Source organism: Cottoperca gobio, chromosome 8 (genome assembly GCF_900634415.1).
Source record: "Cottoperca gobio chromosome 8, fCotGob3.1, whole genome shotgun sequence".
Taxonomy (NCBI): domain Eukaryota; kingdom Metazoa; phylum Chordata; class Actinopteri; order Perciformes; family Bovichtidae; genus Cottoperca; species Cottoperca gobio.
In genome coordinates, this window is record NC_041362.1 from 15,449,305 (window position 1) to 15,471,689 (window position 22,385).

Sequence of the window (22,385 nt, forward strand, 5' to 3'; positions counted from 1 at the left end):
GGACGCTTCAATGCAGACGAACACTGGCGGCGGCTGTAACGCAGACGAACCCTGGCGGCGGTTGTAGTCTACTTGTGACGTCATCGCCCGAACATTGCCGAAGTGGATGCTCTCGGCGCAGCGATCGATTGTTGTTAGCGGAAGTCATTTTTATGCTGTTATGATTGTGAGTTATTACGAATACATCAATATTAAAAATATATATATGGCATATTTCACAATAGATATGCAACCTCTATCATATACCAAGGCCAATTACATTGACGAAATATCAGTTCGTAGGCCCTTTAATATGTTACACTAAATCTATATACGTCAACACAAGAAAGTGTTAGTATGCAGAGTCTGTGCGAACACCTGAAATATTGAACCAAGGATTATATTACTTTATGAAGAGAAGAGAAGAGGGAACAAGAAAGAGATTAGATAAGTGTGTTATGAAGCCGTTTGAAATTCAAGTCATGTTCAGTTTAGTTTATGGTGCCATCTAGTGTACAAGTCTCTCTCTCTCTCTCTCTCTCTCTCTCTCTCTCGCTCTCTCTCTCTCTCTCTCTGTCTCCGTCTCTCTTTCTTTCTAGAGCCTTTAATCCAGGGGTGGGGAACCTTTTTCCTATCAAGGGCCATTGTTTTTACAACATCCTTCGAGGGCCCTCATGACCTCTGCAAAACATTTTTAAGATACAGCCAAATGTATCTTGTCACTGCAAAAGAACATATGAAGTAAAAAGGCAGTAAACAATAATTAAATAGAATAAAAATAATATAAGTACCAAGAGGTTGATAGAAAATAAAGTGAGTATTGTAAATGATAATTGCACAGCAGTAGTGGAACAGTCTGTTCTTGGTGTGGTGGTCTACCTCTCTATCTGTCCATGTTTGTATGTTACCAAACGTTTGTTGGGCCAAACTCCGCCGAAGAGCGTTAACTTTATCCAAATGCACTCGTCCTTTCAGCTCGTGCAGTTCGGCATGTTTCGTGCAGTAATGACGCTCGAGATTATTTTTCATCACCGCAAGTATGTCCGCACAAACTACTAGACACACTGGCCTTTTACTTCCACAGAGAAATCATCATTTCTCCTGTAAAGTGCGACATTCTGCATCTAGCTTTTTCTGTTTTACACTCGCCATGCTGTGTTCACTGATGTCAATGACAGTCTCGTTTAAAATTGAAGTTTTTTGACATGACGTGACGACGTGATGACACGTTCCACTCGTGTGTTGTTCAAGGACCCTGACCGTGGCCAGGAAAAACAGTCAGTTGGCCGTTTAAAATATTACCGTCTAGTTTTTTTGCTAGTGGATATTTTTTGCTTGCGTTTTACGAATGACCTCGAATTACATCTTCACTTCCTGTCTGAATTCTCACACATACATGCATTCAATAGAACAAAACCCCATCCCACATGCATTCACAAAAGAAATACATCACCGTCCATATGACTTCTTCACTTCTTCTCCGGGAGTTCATGGGGAGTTCACTGACTCTGGCATGTCACAGAAATAACTAATGTGCAGCAGTTTGAGAATAATAAATCCGTCAGAGCTGTGGGCCGATTACAGCCCGTGTATGTTTCACCCTCGCATCAAGAGGGCCAGGTATTGGGCTGAATGCCAAAATATGATGGTTGAAGTAAGGAAAGAAAAATCAATGACTTTCTCTCCACTCATCTGGGGTTATGATCAAATACTGCAGAGCAACTCTCTCGCTGTCTTTTTTTTTTTTGGGCGGTCATTAGTGGAAGAAGTGCCTGTTTTTTCTTCAAAATCAATATTTCTCATGTTTTAGTGTTCATGTTCTGATGCCTATGGGAAACAAAAAAATGCCCAATGATCAAGATACAGTCAATGTTTTATTCAATTTCTGTATTTCATAAAAATAGACACCACTGCTTCTTTTTTGTTGCACTGGGCAGTCGTTGCAAGTAGGATTTTGACATCTAAAGTGATTATAGTATAAGGATTATAGGATTTTTGAGCACATATGACCACTGAATTCTGCATTAACCAATCAAAAAGGAGAACTATGTGATATTACCGTATTAAAGGATTGAGATCACAGATTTCTAAATATGCTCAAATTACAAGCACATTTTGTGACATTTTCATACGATTTTTAGTTCATTTTTAAAATTTTAATACAAACATATTTTTAATATACAGATATCTCAGCAAGTATACTCTAGGTCTGATTCAGTTGCTTAGAAGACACATTTTTCATGATTTCCCTCTAAATTCATACCTTCTCCATGCTACATGTGCAGGTTATTTAATATTGCCTGATTCATATTTAATCAGGACTACGAATACTTTTCTCATGGACTTTGTGACCCACTTTTAGGCGTAAAGCAAATAACTGATATTGAAGGATAAGGTTGGTGATATTCTAAACTTTCCATCAACAAATCCCAAGAAAAGACCAAAGTCAACATTGAAGTGATTCTTCAAACATTTCTTATTATATCACATATGTGCATCCAAAGCCATATAACCTATTCCTCAGGGTCAAAGTCACCTACATTGTTGTCTAATAAAGACCCTTCATGACCGCAGGAAGTTTCCCCTGGAACTAGGGGTCGGAATTAAGAGCCCCTGTTGTCACAGATTAGAAGTAAATGATCCTGGAAAAACCTTTTTTTCGTCTGTTGTTAAGTCATAAACACAGCAGAGAAAACAAATGAATGTTTACTGCATATAAAATGCATTACAGAGTGAAAACAGATCTCTGCTATAGTCTTGAATAAAACATACAATGTGGCAAATAGACACACACACACACACACACACACACACACACACACACACACACACACACACACTCTGGGTTTACAGCATATGTCTGTGTGTTTTATGGTCGGGCCACGTTTAATTATTTACTCAAGTCCTTCTCAGGCAGCAGTGGTGTCAGTTACCAGCACACTAACATACTTCCGCCTCTCCTTAATGCCACGTACAGTTTAATACTATTAACTCCTTTCTCATTGAGGCTTTGGTACATTTGCTGGATGATATAAGACCTGCAGACCATCTTGAGGCTTCACTGACAGTTGGACTACTCTGGATATAAACATGTCAGGGATGAATAGTGATCAGCTGTATCGCTCCACTTTAGGGATTTACTCGGTAAGTAACAGATACTTTGTGTGGCGACTCAAATTAGACAACAAACTTACCTGTGAGATAAACGGGTGCAATAGATAACCGAATGAGGAAGAGTGTCCTGTCATGTGTTGAGATTTATTTTCAAGACACTCTTGGACAGTTTCTGGAGAATATAACATTTCTTTGTTACAGAGGAGTGAAGCTTTTTAATGTAATTTCTGCAACATGATGTTAATTCACAAAGTCTGTTTCAAATACAAGAAGTATTTTCTTTGCTTGAGTCTGAGGTTGTCTCTGCTTCAGTGTTGGGAGGGAGAGTTTTTGCTCATAAGTACAGATTGAATGGTTGGTTATAACGTTTCTATGCCTTAAACAGATTAACAGAAACTTTGCCCTGTGTGTGTGCGTGTGTTTCCCAAACAGAGCTTGATCGACGAGTTCAACCCAAGCCTACAGAAACTGGTCTCACTGGGTAACAGCTATGTCCAAGCTTTCCAGGGTAAGACAGAAAAACAGAAAGAAAGAAAGAAAGAAAGAAAGAAAGAAAGAAAGTGAATCTGCTTGTGAGAATTTAGTCTTTACTTTTAGTTCATTTGTGCACCTTTATAAGTGCAATAAATTAAACAAACCCTGATGGCTTTACATGGAATATGGGAGTTGTTAATTTCACTAGACCTAATTCCAAAGTCCATTGCTTTGGGAATATCCTTGTGCTGTTATAGCCTTAATTATGGGCCTGTAACCACGGCCTGTAGAGGTTGTTATGACTAATCTATTTGTTCACCAGATATACTGTGTAATGCTTTTTCACATTATACTACATTAGAGTAGGCGTTTAATATATGCAAGAACATTAATGCCACATCATCAACAACTCATAGCACCACTGCACCAAAAGCCCTGCAGACATAAAATACAGATCATTATGTCTCCCATTGCTACCTGCACAGAGGCTATAAATTCCCTAGTGTCCAGGGTAGAGAAATAACATGATAATGAGCTCAAGCCAAGACCAAGAACAAATGTAACTTAGAGTGTTTAGAATCTACTGATGTCTCCTCAGACATTTAAAAATAATCTATTTTTCAAATAGGTACTGGATGCTGCTCAGACTCTCCCTATCCATTGTTATCAAAGCACCATCTCATAGATTTTCACTGTTGAGCTCTATAAGTCTCACATCCTCTGGGAGTGTGTGTTTGATTGCTTAGCACTGGCTGTAGCCCCATCTATTCAAAAACAAATTATTCTCACCTCCGTGCTCTCACTCACGTCCGGTGTGTTTTGTCCAGTATGGTAGAAAGGCACTATATAAATGTAGTCCATTTACTCTTTAACATTTACAATTTGAAAGTCCAGAAAACCTCAGTTTCGACATCGAATAGCGTGCTCAAGTTACTAAGGCAACACCAGGCTGAAAATGTAGTTGGGGTCAAACTTTTAAATGATACTGCCCTACAAAGGCAGAAAGTAGTAACGACAGAAATGCTGAAAAGTGTTTAATGTTTTCAGGCTGACTGACTAAACTGTGTAGCTTTCATCTACCATTTATTGAAAATGACCTTTAATCAATATAATAAGTTGATTTACAGTATAATACATTAAAGTTTGTAATTTAAAAGAAGCCTAACCACAACAAATCTAATCATGAATTCGCTCGAGTTATAACCTAAGTTGCTATTCACTGCTCGGCTAAGCTAGGCTAGTTAGCTTTAAGCAGGACTAGTTTAGCTGTTTTTATTCAACATGACTGGAGTGCTGCTGTGCTATCTGTGTGGGATAACAAACTAAACCACCAAGATGTTAATTCATCAATAGATATATAATTCAGTTATGGCTACAGGAAGTATTAGGCTAAATACATTTAGCTTGAGCCAAGGCTAGCCGTTAGCTTTAACTGGATGTAGCACTACTGTTTGTTTTGTTTTTAGCTGTTCTTTGAAATCATTAAACACTTTAAACATTTTCAAAAGATGTCAAGAAATCAGATTCTGGTCTCAAGATTTTTTACAAAACTAATTATGTTATTATATTCGGGCTCTGTAGAGGAGTAGGCCAAGCCTATAGTAGAAATATAGCAATATCAATAGCAGGTGATGAAAATGCATAACATGATCTCATGGGAAGGCGTATAAATAGCAAGTCACTTTTAATGACATTTCGTGTGTCATGTCTTCACATTTTAAGCTTTTCTTGTGTAATTTAACACCCCGTTCTCCTTCCAAACTAGTCACATATGGATTTTTTTAACACTTGGTTAATGATGTGAATTCAACAAAAAAACAATTTGGTTAGGTTTAGGAAAAGATCTTGGTTTGGGTTCAAATCAGAATCAGAATCTTATTTATTGCTATGTAAGTTTCCCTACAAGGAATTTGCTGTGGTACGTAGGTGCTAATCGTCAAATATATACAAACTTAACAATACAAAATATAGACAGAAGGGACAAAATAAAGACTTTAGACAATGTGCAATATAAGTAGCTAGCCTACGTTTGTTACTTTAATTAAGTTACGTATATAAGTTAGTCAATGTCAATAAGTCAGATGTTGACTTTTGGTGTCACACGGGACACAGTCGTCTCCTGGGTGAAAGTCTTGTGTTTGTTTGACCCATCCATCCACCCCGTCCTCTTCCTTACACAGACTTTCTCACTCTTTATACAACGTTACCTGACTTCCACAGTGAAATGCAAAAAGTGACACCACACAAAATGACTTAAGAAATAGACGTGTTATTTATGTCATTTGGTGATAACAATGATAGTGAAACATTTTCTGCTTTAGTCGTTCTATGCCAGGGAAATACTAAGTTGCAACTAATACATTTGCATTTCAAATGACGATTGTGTTTGTGTGTGAATTTCAGCTCTTGCTGTAACAAGTGAGGCCTACTTCAGTGCACTTTCAAAGATTGGAGACAAGGCTTTCCACACCATATCCTCACACTCCCTAGGTATGTTTGAAACACTCATTCATGCACTGCTAGCTTGTGTAATTTCATCATTACTGAGCGGAAACACGAAGAAGGTATTTCTGTATCTACAACCCAGGATGTGAGAGTTTTGTCTTTGATGTGTTTATGGCCATTTATGAATCTAATTCAACATTGTTCTTGCGTAGCATGAAGACCAAAGTTTACCCTCTAGCGGTACTTTATAACTACTTTCACAATTTCTAAGACACAGTGCGTGTGTAGCGTGTGTATGTGCGTGCATGTGTGTATATGTGTGTGTGTTATTAGCATACTCTTTGATGTGTAAGTGTGTCAGACGTACTGTAAGAAGTTTTTGTATTTTACAGTATCTATAACAAACAGTGCCCTAAGCTCTGTATTGGGCAACACAGAGTGTGCTTGAGTCTGTGCAGATTAGGTATCTGATGCCAGCAGGCAACATGAATAATAGACGATGACAGGCAGCCGGCCGTGCTCTGCTCACTTAACCCAGCCACTCTGAACGGAGTCATGTTAGGTTTAATGGCTGGAGTTGTAGATTTTGTCCAAACTGGATCATTAGTCAACTCTAACGCTTCTGTTTCCTCGGTGATGGAATGGATCCCAGCATGCATTTCAGGACCAGTGTCAAGTCAAACTAAACAAGTCCAACATACATTCTCCAGAATATGTTGTTATACAGCCTTTTAATGGTGAATTATTACTGGTTTAACATTGAATGTGTAAAGGTAACATTCAGAGTGTGTATTTTTGAAAAACTTGAGATCAGATAGACTGTGTTACCACGGGAAAAAGAGGAAGTTTCTCTGATAAATGTGTTTACATGTTCTTTACACAATTAGTGTAAAAGTGAAAGATTAAAGAATATATTGGAGAAAAACTGGCTTTAACCGATAGGTTTCATAAAACTTAACAAACAGGGGTTTGTTTATGAAGCGTGCTTTAACCAAGATCTTGCCAAAAGAATCTGGACTCACAGAGACGTCTGTGTTTTATACGTTAAAAGGTCAATAAAGAGGTTGACACTGTAAACGTAAATACAAAGACTACCAGGAATGGGTAGCAAAGGGAGTCAACCAGTTGAAGGGCCACAGGGGCCCATTGTTGATCTCATGCTTTCAAAATATGGCTCTGATAGTTTAAAACATTTACAAGAATGGTGTGCCAATGTTATTTTAGACTATTTTAATTCTGGTTATTTAATTTCTGCTATTTTATCTGCTATTTCATACTATTTAATTCTGCTATTTTTATAATGGTACTTCAGACTCATTTGCATCTATACTGTGATTATTGTACTGTAAATGCTCTTATTCTGTCCTTGTACTAATTGTTATGTTTCTGCTGTGAAGCACTTTGGGCTGCAATACTTGTATGAAAGGTGCTATACAAAAAAACAAAAGAAATACATGCTAAAACCTGATATTCAAACTGCTTTGGAAATGAATTTGAGCTTTTATCAGATGTTTAGGTCTCTCTTCTACCCCTCACTATGTATATATCTAAGCACAACTTCAATAAAGGTTGAAGACATCAGTTGGCCATTTAATGGAGGCAAATGTGAAAGTGCCAAAAGACTATTTGTCAGAAACATCATCATAGGTCAGAAACATTAACACATGCCAGGAAGAAACACATTATTACTAGTGACACATTAACAATAAGTCCACAAGAGTTAAAGTAAAAACAGCTAAATACTGAACAGTTAGCCCAACAGTAAATTAGCCTTAGACAGCTAGCATAGTGGCTAGCTTTGTTAGCAGTAAACTGCTAGCAGAAAAACTACATTAACGAATCACAAACATTTAAAAAAAGCTGTAATAAAAGAGAAACTACAGGTATAGCCCCAGTCTGTGCCTCTTAGGTATTAGCATTACGCTTGACTGCTAAGCATGTGTTTCCCTGAAAGATAATTCAGCGAAGATAATAATTCTTCTAACCATCTGGATGAAAAGATATTCAGTCTGCTGCATGAAAACAAATATTTTTAACCTGTTTCCCAAGTTGAAACTCTGTTTTCTATTCCAAACAAAGATGCTACCTGAAGTAAGAAAGAGAGTTGCAGCTTAGAAAAGAAGAAATAATCTTTTTTTATTTTATTCTGCAGCTCGAGGAATGTTTTTCATCCATTCTTTGAGGATTTGGGAAAGCACTAAGTGAATCTGCTTCATAAGAGTGCAGAGACCAAGGGAAAGAGTAGAGAGGCTGGTGGCAAATAAAAGAAAGAACCAGAGTTTCTGGTGAGTCCTGACTTCAGTCAGAGGCTCAGCTGAACACAAACACACAGACATGTCTGTTGCTAGCTAGCTTATAGCTAATGGCTGTGCAGTTGTACATTGGGCAGATTAAACACAAATAGTCTAGTTTTAAAATTCATGGTCACTTTCATAAGTGAAAACGGTTTTTACTTTGTCTAAACACTTCTTAGAAAAAGCAATAACTTCTGTGTCTTTCAAACATTGACGGGTACTTCCTCTACGACAGATAATACTGCAGATACAAGATGCCAGGGAATATTTGCTTCGTCAAAGATCTGACAAAATGTGTAACATATAAGCCAAGAATGGTTAGAACTGTGTTACTGGTTCTAACCATTCTTGTCTTATTACAAAGAGATCAAGACTAATCACTTTACCACTCTGAAATCATTCTCACCACCTTATTGTGACTGAGGAGATGATCCCTGTGAGACAATAAAGTACATCTTATCTTATTTTAAACCGCACCTGCATGCCATAGCTAACGTTCAGCTTGTGTGTGTGTGTGTGTGTGTGTGTGTGTGTGTGTGTGTGTGTGTGTGTGTGTGTATATATATAGAGACATGACATTTCAGATCAGGCTGAAGCATGCACTTACCCGTGTGTGCCCATGTGATACGAGTGTGTGTCCTGTCCTCAGACGCTCAGGCAGAAAGAGCAGCTCTGATGTACCAGCCTCCAGTGTGTGTGTGTGTAGGTGTGTGTGTGTGTGTGTGTGTGTGTGCGTGTGTGTGTGTGTGTGTGTGTGTGCGTGTGTGCGTGTGTGTGTGTGTGTGTGTGTGTGTGTGTGTGTGGGAGAGAGTTTGCACTGTATATGGGAGTGTGTTTAGGAGATTAAGTTATTGATTTCTTATTAGTCTTGCGATCATTGTGTAAATTAACAAAGGGGAAAGATTATATTTTATTGTTTTCTAGTAATATATTAAGTCATAATAATAATAATAATAATAATAATAATAATAATAATAATAATAATAATGATAATAATAATAATGTATTGTGTTTAGGAGATGTCCTGAGTCAGATCTCTGAGAGTCAAAGAAGACTCACCATGGAGCTGGATGGAGTAGTAAGTGACACAAACTCTACACTTTTCTGTCCATCACAACTTTTGAGTGTGATCATAGCCTACTCCATTTTCTCACGTGATTAACATGATTTTGTTTCTTTCCAGTTCCGCTGGTTCAGTGTGGAGGTTCTTCAGGAGATGGGCAACAACATTAGACTGGACAGAGATTACATATCAGTGAGAAGCCCGGTTTCCTGAATATATATAATATGTTTGTTTTTGACGTATCAGAAATACCCCATTACCCCAAGTGAAGGAGTTCAAGTACCTCGGGGTCTTGTTCGCGAGTGAGGGGACGATGGAGCGAGAGATTGGCCGGAGAGTCGGAGCAGCGGGGGCGGTATTACAGTCACTTTACCGCACCGTTGTGACGAAAAGAGAGCTGAGCCAGAAGGCAAAGCTCTCAATATACCGGTCGATCTTCGTTCCTACCCTCATGACCTATGGTCATGAAGGCTGGGTCATGACCGAAAGAACGAGATCACGGGTACAAGCGGCCGAAATGTGTTTTCTCAGACGGGTGGCTGGCGTCTCCCTTAGAGATAGGGTGAGAAGCTCAGCCATCCGTGAGAGACTCGGAGTAGAGCCGCTGCTCCTTTACGTTGAAAGGAGCCAGTTGAGGTGGTTCGGGCATCTAGTAAGGATGCCACCTGGGCGCCTCCCTAGGGAGGTGTTCCAGGCACGTCCAGCTGGGAGGAGACCCCGGGGAAGACCCAGGACTCGGTGGAGAGATTATATCTCCTCACTGGCCTGGGAACGCCTCAGGATCCCCCAGTCGGAGCTGGAGGATGTGGCCCGGAGAAGGGAAGATTGGGGTTCCTTACTGGAGCTGCTGCCCCCGCGACCCGATCCCGGATAAGTGGTAGACGATGGATGGATGGATGGTATGAGAAATACGATTGTATTTAAAGTCCGCATGGCGAGTAGGTCGGGATGGTGGATGGATGGGTCAAATAAACATGGGACTTTCCCCCAGTTAATGCCCCATGTGAAACAAAAAGTCCCCTTTGACTCATTTTAATATACGTACGGAAATTAATTTACGTAATATACTTAATTTACAATACGTACGTAATGTACTTACGTAACAAATGTACTTATTTACAACAAGGTCAAAAGGGATTCTTACAGAATGACAAGCTGTTCTCTCAAAATTGTTCCTAGAAAGTAATGAACAATGAATAACTGCGGGGTATAATGGTCAAATCTGTCATTAGAAGTGAAGACACCATTAGAATGAATGGGAAAACATCTTCATTTTAATTTCCTCTGGATTGCTCATTGTTACCTGGATGACTGAAATGACTTCACACAGACTCAATATGAATTCTCTCCCATACAGGATAGTAGGAAGCAGTATGAGATGGAAGTCCACAACCAGGCAGCAGCTCTGGAGAGACAGCCGAGGAGAGGAGCCAACCAGGTTTCTCTCATTCTCTATTTCTGTACCCTGGAGCAAAACAATTCAGCGCCGCTGTACAATGTAGGAATGTGTCCTTGTAGAGTATATATATTTGTAGCTTACTGTCAATGTGATGTTTCCTCAGGATTGTAGTGAGTATGTGCAGTTCCTCAGGGAGAGCCACAGCAAAGCTGTAAAGGAGGAGGAGAGGAGGTACCGCTTCCTGTCTGAGAAACACTGCGGCCTGATACAATCCATCGCCCACCTCATGAATAAGGTACACGACTTACTTCAAATAGCATCTCAATATTTCATGGTTTGTTTTGGCTTATTGACTACAGGTGCCAAATAGGTCGGATTTGTCTTACAACTCATTGTATGGGATGTCAGAAAGGCAATGACAGCAATTCACAATAATGTGTAATGATTATGTGAGATTTTATGTGTCCCCGTTGGGAAATCCCCCTCCTTTAGAACGAGATTCATCCACAGAACAGTAGTTACACATTCAGTTTCCTTAGCAGGACTGATGCCACTGATGTTTGAACTCTGGGTTTTTTATGACATCACTCTTTGTACCCAGTTAAACTGTGATTGGCACCTTTTGTACATTCAACCCAACCTTAGTCATCATGATAATGGTGTCACAAAGCCCTTTGAGACCAGTATCAGTGGTTCAGGAGGACAGACACGTGTGTTCTTAACTCTCTGTACTAAATAGCAGCTTTCCAACCAAAATAAGTGGCCCCAAAAACCTTAATACTTAACATAATTTTTAAAACATCAATTTCTACCTAGAAAAAATAGATGAAAAGTGAGTCATGACAAATGTAGATAAAATATAAACATTTTGAGATACTAAATCAAATATTTGGACCAACTAAGTAGAAGTTCTGCCACACTTATGAGATAATAAATCAAAATTATAAGATTAAAAAGTCAAAATTCAAACAAAAAATGAATAAGATAAAAGGTCAGAATTTTTATTTACTAAGTGCAAGTTTTGTGTCAGTCAAAAAGATGACATAAATAGTCAAAACTATAAGATAAAAAGTTAAAAATAGTTCAATAAAATTTCAAAATGTGTTACTTTTCTTTACTAATTTAAATGAGCTTCCATAATTGTTTGTTGGCAGTCTAATATAAATTGCACACTGATGACATGTTTTATGGCAACAACAACAACAACAACAACAACACACTCACATTCAAGCAATAACATAGCAGGCCACTGTTTGTGGATTAGTGCTGATGTCTCTCGTGGTGCAGCACTGAACATACATTCTTGCACCAAATGAGTATCAACAAAAGGCTGTAACATGAGCTTCTTTTATTTGTTATACATGTGTGTGTGTTTGTGTGTGTTGTGTGGCAGACAGGAGGTTCCCTCCAGCAGACAGCTAAGGCCTGGACGAAGGATGTGGACGCCACCAGAAGACCTGAGACCAGAGAACCCGAGGCCAGACGACCCACTTATGCGGACAACTCTGTGAGTTCAGTTTATAGAAATCTGTCGTGTTTACTGAATAATTCAAGCGGCGTCGGAGCTGGCTTACATTTGAATCTCTTAAAACTCAAAGCAAATATGCTGTTGGTGTGAGATATAAACCTGTTTTAAGGGAAGATCTGGACAAATATTTCATGAGATGGATTTTTGAAGTGTCAGAATTTGTGCAACAAATAAATGAATAATACCTTCGCACTGACATTGTGTTATAGGGAAACCCGTGAACTGTTGCAATAACATTTCTGTAACAAGGGTGCCCTCTGCTGGTTGGAGCCGGATTTAATTTCAAATCCATCAATTTCCTGTTGGAGGATTAAACCTGTAGCTGGAATTGAAGGATAGAGATTACAGATTGTCTGGCATGAAATAAACAAATATGTGATTGTGATTAGGCTATAAGTATTTTTCTGTCCAAACACAAACACTCTTTGAGTAGAGTATGAATTAAGTAAAACTCTACATCTCAAAACAGTGGGATTAACACAGCATAATTCACAAACTGAAACGATATGGTTCTTTGTATGAACGCTGAAATTACCATTCAAGTAAACAACAGAGACGCCCCTGAGATAAACCCTGTCAGTTTCAGTCTGTTCCTCATTGCAAGGTGACGTGCCAACGAACCCCGCAGATCCCACATCCTACTGTAATAACAATCGGAGGATTAACATGGATTCTGTGTTTGTTTTGGTTCAACGTGGGATTTATCCTTTGCTTATAACAGAGAGAAGCCTATGAGCCGCATGAGACAGATATTTGAGTTGTGATATATGATATACATGATATACATTAGGCCTGCAACTAACAATTATTTCATAAATGTAATCTTTGGTCTATGAAATGTCAGAAAATTGTGAAAAATGTCTCAAAGTCCAATGTGATGCCTTTAAATGTCTCATTTTGTCAGTGCAAAACACAAAGATGTTCAGTTTAATATGATATAAAACAGAGAAAAGCAGGAAATCTCCATATTTGAGAGGCTGAAAAAATGTCTCTAATGATTAATCAGTTATTAAAAAAGTTAGCAAATATCTTTCCGTCAATCGACTGATCATTAAGTCTAGTTAATCGTTGTAAAAGGATGATCGCAGTACTTCCTGGAGTTTACAAGATATATTAACTTTACAACGGATAACTGACATTCAAGTTGTTTGTACCCGTGTATGTGATTGATGTACAGGTGGGGATGGAGGATGAGGACATGAGGAAGAGCAGAGAGGAGCTGCGCATCGGCAAAATACCATCAAGGGGTGAGGGCTTCATTCAAAACCTCTATTTATTTTGAGTAACTTTACTGACACCATGTTTGAACTATAAACTGTCAACCATTCTAGCTGTTCAAGTGCTCAAAACTCCTAACAACGATATCATCAAAATATTCAGATTTCACTTTGGTGCTCCATATTTCATGTAAGGTTTATCCCAAAAGTATTTGAGTAATATTCATTGTCGTCTTTAAATCATTTGCAGCCCATAATGCCTCTGCTAGTGCTCATTTTGCCTTCACTCTTTATCACTCTCTAAGCCTTTTATCTCTGTTTCTCTCTCGTCCATCTTTCTTTCCCTCTTCATAATTTTGCACATCACACACTTGCATGGCTCCTCATTTGTACGTTCCTGTGCAGAAAGTCTGTCTAATTACTTGGCTTGCTTATCTAGAGTGGAAATAGATAAAGTAATGATGTATCAAAACGGTCAATAAACAATCTCCAGAATATTAAATAGCACTTCTCCTTAAATTCAACTTTTGCCCTTCTGAAACATTGCATGCAGCAGGCTGGTTGGCACGAAAACATTGCCACTCTCTTTGGTATAATTCAATAAATTGCACCTTCTGTCATCCAAGCGAAAACAATTATGCATAAAGTAAGATATTAAGTAGTCTGCTAACCGTCTGAGTTATGAATTCCAGGTCCATAATTAAAAAAAGAAATCCTAGCCGCTTATATTTTTTAATTAATCATTTCACCAGAGATCCTTCTTTGCCATTAAAGTTGGTTTATTATCTAACTCGTGCTTTAACAAACCTTCTATCTGCACCTAAGTGTTTCATTCGTCATCTCTCCAGCGCCGTCTCCCCAGGGAACCATTTCTCGCTCTACTGGAGGAAGATCCACAAGGGCCTGGGTGGCCCGAGTGGCCCACCAGCCTAGTGGCTCCAACCCCACCCTGCTGCCCTTCTCCAAGGGAGAGATGATTACTGTGCAGGTCCAACAGTCGAGGAACGGCTGGCTGTATGGACGTGCTGAAAACAGTTCACGGTGAGAGACGTGTGTGTGTGGTATGAGTGTGGAGGCATCTGTCTGTCTTGTTTGATCACTGTCTTTACTCATTGTTCAAATGAATGTTGATTAACTAACATATATACTATAGTAGCCTACTTTCTGTTTCACACTGATACCATTTAGTTTGTCTGTTGACAAACATTTTTACATTTATTGTTCTCGACACATGTCCCTTTTCCTAAGGAAAAATCAGCTTGTTAACCGAAGTGGTGTATTTTACATTTTAGAAGTGAGGGACTTACACGTTAAAGGCTAAAAGAACAGAAAATAAAAATAAAAACATGAATTGAAAAATCATACTAGCAGCTCTATGAGGTTGCACTTAATCACTAAGTGCTTTGAGATACATGGAATTGGAGTTTCGGGCTTCCGGTGGAATCGCAAAGCATGCTGGTGTGGCAAGCCTAGAAAAGTGAGCACCAACTCTACAAGGGCCGCCATATTGGATTTCTTCTCCGCGTGTTTACATTGTATTTGGCTAGTTTTTAGTATGTAATCATCGCTCTTCTAGTTATGGGATTTGGACACCGAAATTGTGTGGTGAAAGGATGTTCAAACAGTGGGAGAAAGCTAAATAAATGGGCAGAATCTCATTGTGAGCTTCACGATTGCACTCGTTTGATGAAAAATTGCGACTGCAAGACCCCATTCGAAGTATTTCCATTTCCAACATTACTAAAGAACAATGATAGAAGGCTAGCATGGACCAAAGCTGTAAAGAGACAGGATTACAATGGGAAGTCTTGGGAGCCCAAGAAATCTTCGCGGATTTGCAGTAAGCATTTCATGCAAGGAAAACCAACAAATGAATTCCCTGATCCTGAACTCGACCTGGGGTATGTAGTCTATCTACTTGATTTATATATTGACAAATGTACTTTCTATATATTGAGCTTTATAATAATTAACAAACACAAGTTAAGTATATATTTATAATAGCTTACCCTGCAACACAACTGCAATAAGCACTTATGATATTGCCAGTTTTCTTGACTGTGCAGATCCATGCCGAATGTGGCGTATGGGAGATTTTCATTGAATGAGAACATTTTGCTTTCAAAAAGCTATACTCAGAATCTGCGAGAGGACGGAAAGATATTTGTTTCAACCAGCCAGAGTCAAACAGTCTAAATGCTTTGCCTTCTTTGTATTCGTTCAAAGTTTGTTTATGAAACTCAACATCGTTCCCTGGGTGGTCAGACATTAAAAATAATGTTATATCGCTGAGGTATATCGGCGGCCAAGAAGTCATGCTGTTGTTTTCATTGACCCGGCCATCCTGCAATGTCAAGGGATCAGGCACTGAAATGCCACTCGGCATAACCAAAAGCTTAGTCTTTTCTTTTTCTGTGATTTAAATTCTTTCGTTAGCTGTTGGTTGCTCCTCAATGCCCGTCTCTGATGCAGCAAACACCCTGGCAATAAGCTCGGGTTTTGTTTCTGAAACCTTTAAATTCCGCTTACGGCAAAATACTTTCAAAGCTTCGACTTTCCACATCTGAACCTCATCATCAGAAAGGAGTTCAGAACTCATTGTAGAGTAGTAGGGTTGTTTACAACACACTTGAAGAATAAGCTAAATACAATGTAAACACGTAGAGAAGAAATCCAATATGGCGGCCCTTGTAGAGTTGGTGATCACTTTTCTACGCCCGCCACACCAGCATGCATTGCGATTACACCGGAAGCCCGAAACTCCGATTCCATGTTTAATTGCTAACATTAGTATGCTAACATGTTTACAATGACAATGCTGACTTGCTAAAGTTTAGCATAATGTTTTCTATGTTTACCACAAGTCCCCAGAAACAACGTAAGGCTTTGAAGCCAATGTTTGTAGTGGCTAAACCGTGGAATTACAACTTCCGGGTCCATCACATGATCCCATCAGGCCCGAAAAGACCTTTTCCCATTGACTTACATTAGGAAAGAGATGTCTGTAAATCAGCAGATAGTTTTTCCCCAGGACAAACACTAAAATGTCTCGTCAGTCAAGACATTTTGGCTTAATGCGCCACTGATCAACTTCCATAGTAATTAACCGTCTCCCGCCTCCAACGTTGAGCCAACGTCCAGTTCTCTTAAGACGGCCATGGTTTACCACCTTAGTTTAGCGTGTTAGCGTGCTAACATTTGCTTTTAAACGATAAACACAAACTGCAGCTGAGGTTGACGCAAATGTAATTAGTTTTGCATCTGTTTCTTCATAATTTTAAGTATTAGACACATTTTGATCAGATCACCAAATTAGGATTCATCCCTGGGAACCATGAATGACTTTGGAAAATGTCAGGGCAATCCATCCTGCAGTTGTTGTGATATTTCAGTCTGGACTACAGTGACCGGCCGACAGCTACAAACAGCAGCACCATTTGAACTGTATTAACAAGTGTATTCGTCTTTAATAATTATTTTAGATTAACATTCTTCATGACATTAACATTAATGCACTAACGTCACCTGTACTTTTGAACTCTTTTTTTTCAGTCAGGGATGGTTTCCAGCCGACTATGTGGAAGCAGTGGATGATCCTCCAAAGACAACCAGCTATGGGTAAACATCCAATAAAATCCATTCAATGTGCATGACATGTAATGTCGAACATTACTTTAATGTCCTCAGTCTAACAGATTACTGATAATCTTTTGAATAAACTATTCATTACTTTACTGGTGGGATTCATTGTATATTTTCTATGAATGGTTAGGCTGCTGTTGTTACCATAGCAAACCATACTAGTCATGATTACATGACGCAAGTGGACAAAAATTAAATTAAGTAAAATACTATACAGTTTACATCTCTTAGAGAACTACAAACAGAACTACAGCTGCTCCCATGTTACTGTTCCTGATGAATTTACTAGAATTTGCTGTTGCGTTGTGATATTTGAAGTGGAGTATTTTTAACAATGCCACTTGTCTTGAATATTGGTCTCGCAGTGTTCTGGGTCATGTTTGTATGTTTTATCTCCCACAGTCCCAAGAAATGTCTGTGCTAATTGAAAAAATAATAAGTTCCTTATGTGCAGCCATTAAGAATGGATTGAAAGACATTAAACCAAAAGCTTATTCATAATGTGTGCCTTCTGAACCTGATACAGGATATATTTTTCAGCTCCCCCAAGCTTATTGTTTTATGGGCGCAACAATTTGAAAATAGGGTCACCACGAAGCTCGAAAAAATAACATGAACTATCTGACGTATTTGGGTGACCCATTGCTGTGAGGGAAGCGAGTGAGAGGTTTTAAACTAGAACTCTGCTCAGTCACTGTGGACACATGCACAGCTAAAGGCCTGACATGTGAAAGTTAATGTTGAAATGTGCTGAACATATGAATTTGACATGAAATCTCACATTCTTCAAAAAACAACAAAACATGCTTTATTACCTATTTTCTGTGTTTAAATCTAATATTGTAATATAGTATGAAGGACAATAAGCATTTCAAAAAGAAAGTGGAAAAATCACTTTTTTTTGTAATTTCTTTAGCTCCTCTCTCCAAAGCAGCAGCATCATGAGCAAGCTGCTCAACCAACCAGGAAGCAGCAGCCACGGCGGAGCTCCGGCCGCTCCACCTCCACCACCTCAATCTTCAAATAAACAGCATGAGATGCAACCATTCACACCGACTTCTGGCAAAAGGGGCGAGTCTTATTCAGAATACAAGGTACATACTTTTTTTCAACATAAATTGCATTTTTCTTCTCCTGCAGCCTTTTTAAAAGACATTTCCACCAAGGAAACTTCTATAAAATCTTAATACGTTGTAATTTATGGCTTTATCAATGGTTAATAAATCCTATATTAATGTTTTTAATGGTTGTTAATAAGAACAACTTGTGGAAAATCCTGTTGGTTGATGTTTATCTTCTCCTATTAATAGTTTGAAAAGTTGGTTTTCCATTTATAAATACTCATGGGTTTCTTACTTTCTAATAAAACAAAGTTAATAAGTCATTAATAAAGGGTTTTAATCCATCGTGTCTAATGTTGATAAAATGTTAATAAATTGATTTTTGTGCTGAGATAATTGAGGTTTTTACTAACTGCCAACCCGAAAGTTGCTATTATTATTGGCTTTAATGATATAGCATTTCTAATTATTCTTTATCCATTTATAAAGCCATTAATTACAAATTATAATCCCTTCAAAATTGTTTTACTGTACCGCATTGATTCTTGCTTCGTTATCAAAGAGTGAAATGTTATGGGATAGCTCTGAGAGCATGTAAATCTTTGATGGTATTTGCCAGTCTGTCCAGCAGAGGCACTGCGGCAGGGTGCTGTTCTCAATGGCTCCTCAGCCCTCTTTCTGGTGGATGCACGGAGGAAGCTCCAGCTGCTGATGGTGTATGAGCGAGGAGGTTGTGTGCGTGTGTGTGTGCGTGTGCGTGTGCGTGTGTGTGTGTGTGTGTGTGTGGGTTCTTGTTTTGGCATGCTGTAATTTGAGACTATTAGACTGAAGACTAATTTGAAGACTGAAAAGGTCTGGTACATAACTTTTAAGGTGCTGCAGTGTGACAATACTGCAAATGTCTTTTCTATTCAAACACACTGAGGTTTGAATAGCATTTCTGTTGCAGGGACATGCAGAGAGATCAAGGTAATAAATGGCCCTCCTAAACTGTGATATTTAGTTTTATGAAAAATCATTGATATTTATGCTAATCGTATTCCACCAATATTCCAACAATGGATTGGTATATTTAAAGATATAACATGTAACATGTCTGCATTAAATGTCAAAAAAGTAGTAGACCCATGTAATAATGTAGAAATCTATCATTTTAATCGAAGTCCTGTTGCCTGTAATGGCGTCACATCCTCTTTGCACCTTCGTCAGTGTTGTGATTGTCTTCCAGAAGCTGGCCTAAATTGACTTTTTATCCAGTTTTAAGCCAAATCTTTACCCTACACTTTTCAGATCTTAGTCGTTTGACCGGATGAAGAATTTTAGTCATCGGACATCTGGATCTTAAGCTATCAGAGACACAAGCTCAGCACATGTCCTGTGTCTGCCGGGGAAACACTGATTTTTACCATGATACTGCTTTATTCAGTGTTTTTACCAGCTATAATCACCTGGTCCATTTGTTTTGGAGAAGAGGAAACCTCTGATGATAATTAGGCTCGAAGTAAAAACCTTCTGAAAGATGAACACTAAAGGAATCACAACCACGCGAAACTGACTGCAATGACGCCAATGGTGAACTCCCATGATGAGACGCCAACATACTACGTGTTTTGTTATTGTTTTGATTAACCGAAACACCTAGTGGCAGAAAATAACATATTGTGCGTTAAAGGGACAATAAGTCAGATATTTAAATCGCATTCGCTCAGAATGACCCCAAATATTAAGTCATTGGTCCAAGCACTACTACTATTTACTCTTTTTTTCATTGGGACGTTGAGGCATTGTTCTTGATGTCTCTGCATGGTCTCTGATCGTTTCTCCCTTTGTCCACATCTACTGTAAAAATGGGATTTAGCAGTGTGCGACAACTGGACACTGAAGTGTGTGTGTGTGTGTGTGTGTGTGTGTGTGTTTGTGTTTGGGGGGACGACAACACATTAATGAGCAGCTTGTTGAAAAAAGGACTGAAAGCAGAAGAGCGAGGGGTTGAGCCTCCATTAGTGCATGTGTTTACATCTTTCGGTTTGGATTAGCTTTCTCTCACCCTACCTTTATCATATTATTTCTGCAGAGATCAAAACCACATGAATCACAACCAGGACTCTTCCCAAGGTAAGATTAATGTACCTGTGGCTCTCTCTCAAGTTGTAAAATCTTTAAATGGCACTCAATGCTGTACAGAAAATGATGATATTTTTGAAGTATATCCTGAACCCATTAAATGAGAGAACAACAGATGAGGCCAGTGATCTAAATGGCACAGCATTTATTTTCTTCCATTAGAGTTTGAAGTGCAGTCTAGTACTGAAACCATTTCACTTACAGCCATTTGACAATGACTCTCACTTCAGATGAACAGTTTGCTAGATGACGCTTCTACGGTGTGAAACAAAGTTCTCATTTCTCTTGTTATAACCATTACTGTTCGGCTCAAAGATGCTATTTTATGATATTGCTTTCCACCACTCTGTCGCTGTCTTTTTTTTCCACCTCCAACATCTATTTCCCTCTCTCCTTTTTTATTTTGAAGGGGTACCAACCCATTTGCCACAGTTAAGCTGAAGCCCACGTCCACCGATGACAGATCGGCCCCGCGTGTATATCGACGATGACATCTTAACCCTGAAACAAAAGCTATTCTTGAGCCTGACGGTTCATTTTTTTAGCTTGGCAACAACAAAGAATATTTGGTTGAAAGTGAGTAAGTGGATTTGGAGTTGTGGCTGTGTTGTCAGTTTTTTTCAAACAACACTCTGTTTGCTGGAGAAAGTAAGAAAAATGTATAAATGTTTTATAATTCTTGGGTTTCGCACAAGGACTGTTGAGATATATATTTTTAGATCTTGGTAAACCAACAACTTCAAAGCTTTTTTAGGCTATAATGGTTGTATCCTTGTTGGCTCTGGTTTTAAATTTTGTACAATAGTAAGAATGAATCAAATGTGTTTATGTAACATTAACTAATATGTGCATTTATTTTAAATCATCATTCATTCTCTGGTTTATTGGCACTGAAGAGATGACATGTGAATGAATTTGATATTGTCCATTTGGAAATAAATGATTACAGTCTATGATGTGTTATTAGTGTACAGTTGATGTTAGGAATCAGCGCTGAGATATATATCATGTATAGCTCAGGAGTGGATGATAAATAGTATTGTTTTAGGTTTTGTGTTTTTATTGCCATTGTATTGCATTTCCACCATTTTTCTCTACATGGTCCACCAAATTCAATCCATTTATACATATTAATTCCATTACTAATTTACTTTGGAAAATGGCTTGTAGAAAATGGAAATGTTACCTCTGGCAGAAAATGTAATATATTGTAAGACAAAAAGGACAAAAATGTAGTCCGAGTCAGAAATGTGATGAAAAATGCAATGCAGTCATGGATAATGTAATACCATCTTTATAGCATCATATAATTACTTTAGCCACTGGGTCTCACTTTCTCAGCAGGTGGCATTTCTTTCACGGTTGGTATAATATTGATCTATAATATGATCCTCATTTTGTGACCTCTTGATTTCAAATATTTAGTATTTGTATAACATTTCATATCGACAACTAAATAAACTACAAAGTTCAGTTAAAAAACCCACTTTTAGTCATCCTTCTTATGAATGACACTAGTGCTTGCCTGCGCTGCACTGAAATGCTTTTCTTTTAAGTGATAGCCTCTAAGCTTCAGATCTGTGTTTATTTGCTCAGGCAGTAAAATGGCCTACTAAAGAAGATCAGGATTGCCGGTTTGGGTCCTCCGCTGGGGATACTTAACCCAAATTGAACCTCAGTGTGAATCCAATTCTGCTAATGGCTTGACAGCATGGTTCTAAACTAGCACAGCACTCCTCAAGACTTGTTGGCAAGTGGAATAATGTGGCCCCAGCCTCCTTTTTTCTCTTTCAGTGAAAGTACATTCATAATGCAATTTGGACTGCAGGAAGATGCTCCTCAGTGATCTGTAACTGTGCACAGTTTGTCTTTATGCACTTTCTTTCTCTCCTGCCACTGACAACACAGCCAGTGCTAATGAACGCTAACGAATGAGACCGAAGGGTAGTTTGTAACCTTCTTTAAGTCATCGCTTTATACATTATTAGGTCGCTGTCAAGATGTGCTTCACTTGTTCTGCTTAATAAAAGTGACATGAAAGAGAG

General features: G+C 38.6%; 1 protein-coding gene across 1 annotated transcript; it reads left to right on the forward strand.

Moving 5' to 3' along the window:
* The first annotated feature begins 3,069 nt into the window (after window positions 1-3,069).
* baiap2l2a (BAR/IMD domain containing adaptor protein 2 like 2a) lies at window positions 3,070-20,845 on the forward strand. Its single transcript, XM_029438521.1, has 14 exons — window positions 3,070-3,123; window positions 3,526-3,601; window positions 5,971-6,057; window positions 9,323-9,384; window positions 9,490-9,561; window positions 10,727-10,807; window positions 10,932-11,063; window positions 12,162-12,275; window positions 13,474-13,543; window positions 14,362-14,554; window positions 17,066-17,131; window positions 18,072-18,249; window positions 20,291-20,331; window positions 20,750-20,845. Exons 1-14 carry the CDS (start codon window positions 3,070-3,072, stop codon window positions 20,829-20,831), a joined length of 1,308 nt encoding a protein of 435 aa, XP_029294381.1. The 3' UTR covers window positions 20,832-20,845.
* The last annotated feature ends 1,540 nt before the right edge of the window (window positions 20,846-22,385 follow it).

Coding starts and splice junctions, on each gene's coding strand:
- baiap2l2a (XM_029438521.1), top strand. CDS start 3,070: ATGTCAGGGATGAATAGTGATCAGCTGTATCGCTCCACTTTAGGGATT. Junction 6,058..9,322: donor CATATCCTCACACTCCCTAG/GTATGTTTGAAA, acceptor TATTGTGTTTAG/GAGATGTCCTGAGTCAGATC. Junction 20,332..20,749: donor CAACCAGGACTCTTCCCAAG/GTAAGATTAATG, acceptor TTTATTTTGAAG/GGGTACCAACCCATTTGCCA.